This window comes from Xenopus laevis, chromosome 1L (genome assembly GCF_017654675.1).
Source record: "Xenopus laevis strain J_2021 chromosome 1L, Xenopus_laevis_v10.1, whole genome shotgun sequence".
NCBI classification, from domain to species: Eukaryota; Metazoa; Chordata; class Amphibia; order Anura; family Pipidae; genus Xenopus; species Xenopus laevis.
Window position 1 is genome coordinate 1,764,628 of NC_054371.1, and position 4,700 is coordinate 1,769,327.

Sequence of the window (4,700 nt, forward strand, 5' to 3'; positions counted from 1 at the left end):
GAGACACATACACAAGTACAGGGCAGGGGGTGGAAGAGAGAAACCATATTCACTACTTGTATATGTGATAAACATGATAAACAGATAGGAAGTCATTGGGCAGTGACTGAAGTTCCCTATCAAGCAGTGTCTTTGGGTCAGTATATCAGACTTTACACTGTATTGTCTCAGTCACTGATATAAGTCACTAAATACATATAGATACTATTAGATACTACTGAGTGCAGAGGACTCTTGTAGTTGACTATATGTATTTTGTGGTCACAGCCTCATTGCACCCCCGCATCATGGTTTTAAAAATTAGTGGTGAGCACAACTTTCCCTTGTTTGTTATAAGTCACTAAATACCCACAAATCTTGGAGCATAACCAAAACTTAAGCAGAAAAACAGATTGAGTCTGTAATTTACAAGCCGTGAAGCTGAAATACCATCTCTCTCTCTCTAATTTTGAGATCAACAACATACAACAAAACACAACATATTGTGCTCAAAGCAAGTGAAAGGGGTTGATGTACAGTCTGTTTACTATAGGGAGACACAAACTGTGCCCAATATGTTAGTCACTTTGCTTATACAAAACAGTCCATCTGGGAAGCAATTTCCCCTTTACAAAAGTTTCTCTATATGTAATATACTGATTTGTATCTGCACTGATTTACACAACTGGGATTCTCATTGGAGGATTATTTTGGATATTAATGACAAAGTTGGTTCTGGAGTGTCGGGGGAATGTTTAATAACATAATACAAAAAGAACTATAAAATCCACATTAGATTATATGACAACACAGGATATATTCTGATTGTGATTATTAATCAGTCTTGTGTATCACTGTTTTGATCATTTACAACTGTGTCTTAGTTTAGCCTCCTAACAGCAGCGCAGAGTTCACTGAGCATGTGCAAAAAGATGGCCAAATAAAGTTATAAAATAGTGACCCCACTGGACAAGTTTGAAAACATAAATTATTAATTGTATTCTACTTAACCTCTTGGCTGGTGCAGTATGTTGACTATATGAAATACAAAGTTTCCCTTTAAAGCCTGGTTAATCAGTGAATAGGAAAGTTCAGACTAAGACAGACATAGAGAGGTGCCTGTGAACCCAACATATAGAAGTCTATGTGCCTGTACACACACAGTTGCCTTTGCAGACATTTGTATTAGTCCTGCCATTGTGTTACCCCTGAACTGTTATTGCTACTGAAATCTGTTTCTTTGTTCTAATCTGTTTGTTGCAAAGTGTCATTTCATCAGCACCCAGTCCAGCCTGACTCCATCCCTTTACTTGCACATGTTGTGGGTGTGGCCACATGACAAGTAATGGCAAATCAGCTTTCACTCTGCCCTGTCACTCAAACATTTCTCAATCACTGACACCAACCAGAGAGCCAGAGAGTCTGGAGAGACTTCAATCATTTGCCATCACTTGCCATAACATAATGATGCGAAAAGTTTCAAAAGTTATAAATTGTCAATATGTTTGTCTAGACTTTATATTATCAATATTATTTAAAAAAAAAATATATCATGATGTTTACCCTTTAAGGAACTCATTCAAGGTTTTGGGAGTAAAAACGTATTTTTCCCTGAATGGGGAATTAAATAGGAAAAAGTTCAGAAGCTTTTAGGTGTCAAACTTTTTCTTATTTAAATGTAGCAAAATTAAAACTCAATTTGGTCGGCACCATTTATGTCAGATAAATGATCATTTGGTTTAAATATTTACCTTTGGCCAAAGTAAATCTTATGAACCAATGTGTATATTCTTTATGGTGAAGGAAATCTGCCCAAACTTGTCTTGTACCCACAGTATAAATCTGGCCCAGTGTGGGATCCATGAAGGGAACCGGCAGCATCATTCCTGGGTCACAAGCGCTTGGTAGGTCAGGACTAAAGTGGCACCTTGGCGCCCATCACTGATCCAGCACTTTCTCCCATGTGGAACCATAAATTACCTCTATTATGTTTCTAGAACATGTTTTCGTTAATGAGTTCAAATTCTTTTTAAATAAGATGGTTTCCATGAAAATAAACACATTTATAGTATTGTATGTTAATCCTTACCCAAGAAAGATATTTAAACTACTCTTTATTATGAGAACATTTTGAATGGCTGATTTTACACTATATGGTGTGGTTGTTGTTATACTCAACTTTCTCACTCTGTAGCACTGTATGTGAGAACTCCTCAATAAAAACTAAGTATATAAGTAGGGATTTAAAATGTGTTTTTTTATTTATAGGCACTGATCTTTTCAAAAAAGCACTATAACTAAGACTAAAATAACATTCACTTAAAACTTTTGTGTATCATAGAGTCTCTGACAGTGGCCATTGGGGACCATTGTATTGATACTCTACGCTGACACCCATAGGGTTAAAATATAACACGAGGCTTCACTAAAGGTGATCAGAGATAAACTATTTGATTACACAGGGCTACCACAGGTCACAAGGCTTCATTTTTGAGTAACTGTGATTTAGTGTTAATATCAGGTCTTAACAAAATGACATAACATTTGGGCAGAAATATAGAGGCTAAAAGTCCAGCACTTGAGGTGAGTATGGCAAATATCTCCACACACACAGTGTTTTTGCCTTTGGTGCTCAGATAGGCCGGGATCATTGTGATCCAAACACTGCAGAAGAGCAACATGCTGAAAGTGATGTACTTGGCCTCATTAAAACTGTCCGGTAATGTCCGAGCTAAAAATGCTAAAACAAAACTAACAGCTGCCAGAAGTCCCATATACCCAATAACTGAGTAAAAGCCAATAGCTGAGCCCTCATTGCACTGAATGATGATGGTTCCAGGGTAAGTGTGAAGGTCCAGTTCCTGAAAGGGAGGAGAAATGGCCAACCAAGTCATGCAGATTATTATTTGAATGGATGAGCAGAACAAGACTACAGAGTTGGACAGTTTGACTCCCACCCATTTTCTCCATGAGCTCCCTGGCTTGGTGGCTTTGAAAGCAACACAAACCATGATAGTCTTGGCCAGGAGAGAAGAGACAGCTATGGAGAAGGTGATTCCAAAAGTGATGATGCGCAACATGCAGGTTATATCCACAGGGCGACCGAGGAACAGAAACACACTGAGAAAGCTCAGCTTGATGGAGACAAGGAGGAGGAAGCTCAGGCTGCTATTGTTGGCTCTCACTATGGGGGTATCACTATATTTTATAAACACTCCCAAAACTGTCTCAGTAATAAGGAAAAACAGGACTAGGATGGATAAAAAAAGTAGAGAAATTACATCATCACTGTATGTTAGAAACTCTTCCATCATGGGAATACACTGACTTCTCTTCTTGTTTGGCCATTCCATGTCTGGGCATTGGAAGCAGTTTTCACTGTCTGAAAATGAGGGGTGGGGGAGTCTTTATGGAATCTCATTACAATAAAAGAAAATATATAATTTAAATTAAGAAAACATATCAGGTTGTATGTAAATTCTGGACTTTGAGAAAGATAACAGGGTTAATGGGAATTGCCAGGATAATACATAACTCTGCAGTGTTGATCAGGTAATTTGGTTTTACCAATTAAAAACCAATTGGAGTGGGGGAACAGTACTACAGGCAGCCATTATGTATCAGCTCTTGCCCAGATAATTAGTGACTTTACCAACACTGGGTTTACATGAGTATTTCTCACAAACAACATAATTGATTCTCTACCAGAAAGATAAACTGTAAGTTTCATTGTTTGAAGAGAGACCAAATTATCCAAATAGTTGAGGAGCCCCTAAATGGCAATGGATTGTAAGGAGGGTAGAAATCAAGGTCTATGAGGCACCTCAGAGTAATTTATATGGGGAGTGGTCTTAGGGGGAGATGTATGTGTGAGAATATAAAGCCTTTAGATACAGTCTCCAACTGATAGATAAATGATACTGTCATGTGAGAGGTTTTGACATCCTCTTTGCCACTCTATAGCAACCAGCAAATTAGAATAGTTTGCACTTGTATTCATACATAATGAATTATGGGGAAACTAGTGTAGAAAATTCCCCTTGTAAGCAAGGAACATTGTTGCAAAGCAATACCTTTGTATTTTGACATAATAATTAGGTTGGTAATAAAAAATGTGCTTTTAATGCTTTCATGTTAGCCAGAACAACTGAAACATTTGTCGGTTTTAAGGAGGCCAATAAACCATGCAAAAAAATCACTCAAAATATTTTTTTAAATATGTGAATAGTAAAAAAAATTAAGCAGGATAGGGTGGGACCATTATTGTCAAAGGGAGGTGTGTTGATGAGAACAGAGATAAAGCAGAGATTTTGAACTGTTATTTTTCATCTGTCAACACAAATGAGGAAACAAGTAATATAGGTTTCCTTCTTAATAGTCCTAAATCTATTAATTCAACAAACGATGCATGGTTCACACACGAGAACATGTAAAGATAAACAAAGGTCTGGGACAGGACGGTATTCATTGCAGAGTACTAAACAAGCTTAGCTCTGTGATTGTCAAACCTCTTTACTTTTTCAGGATTCACTGAGGTCTGGCATGATGCCGAGAGACTGGCGATTAGCTAACGTGGTGACGCTATTCAAAAAGGGACCCCGTTCTCAGCCTCAAAACTTTAAGCCAGTTAGTCTGACATCATTGGTAGTAAAGATTTTAGGGATACTTGACTTCATTGCATTAATAATACTATGAGTTTGTGCCAGCATGGCTTTAAGTGT

At 37.6% G+C, this 4,700-nt stretch overlaps 1 protein-coding gene across 1 annotated transcript; it reads right to left on the bottom strand.

The window, feature by feature from the left end:
• Nucleotides 1-2,434: 2,434 nt before the first annotated feature.
• Nucleotides 2,435-2,993, bottom strand: LOC121400946 (vomeronasal type-2 receptor 26-like; the record flags this gene model as incomplete). The annotated part of the gene is made up of 1 exon (XM_041585274.1): nucleotides 2,435-2,993. A coding segment is annotated over one exon (540 nt), but the record flags the coding sequence as incomplete, so codon positions are not given.
• Nucleotides 2,994-4,700: the final 1,707 nt, after the last annotated feature.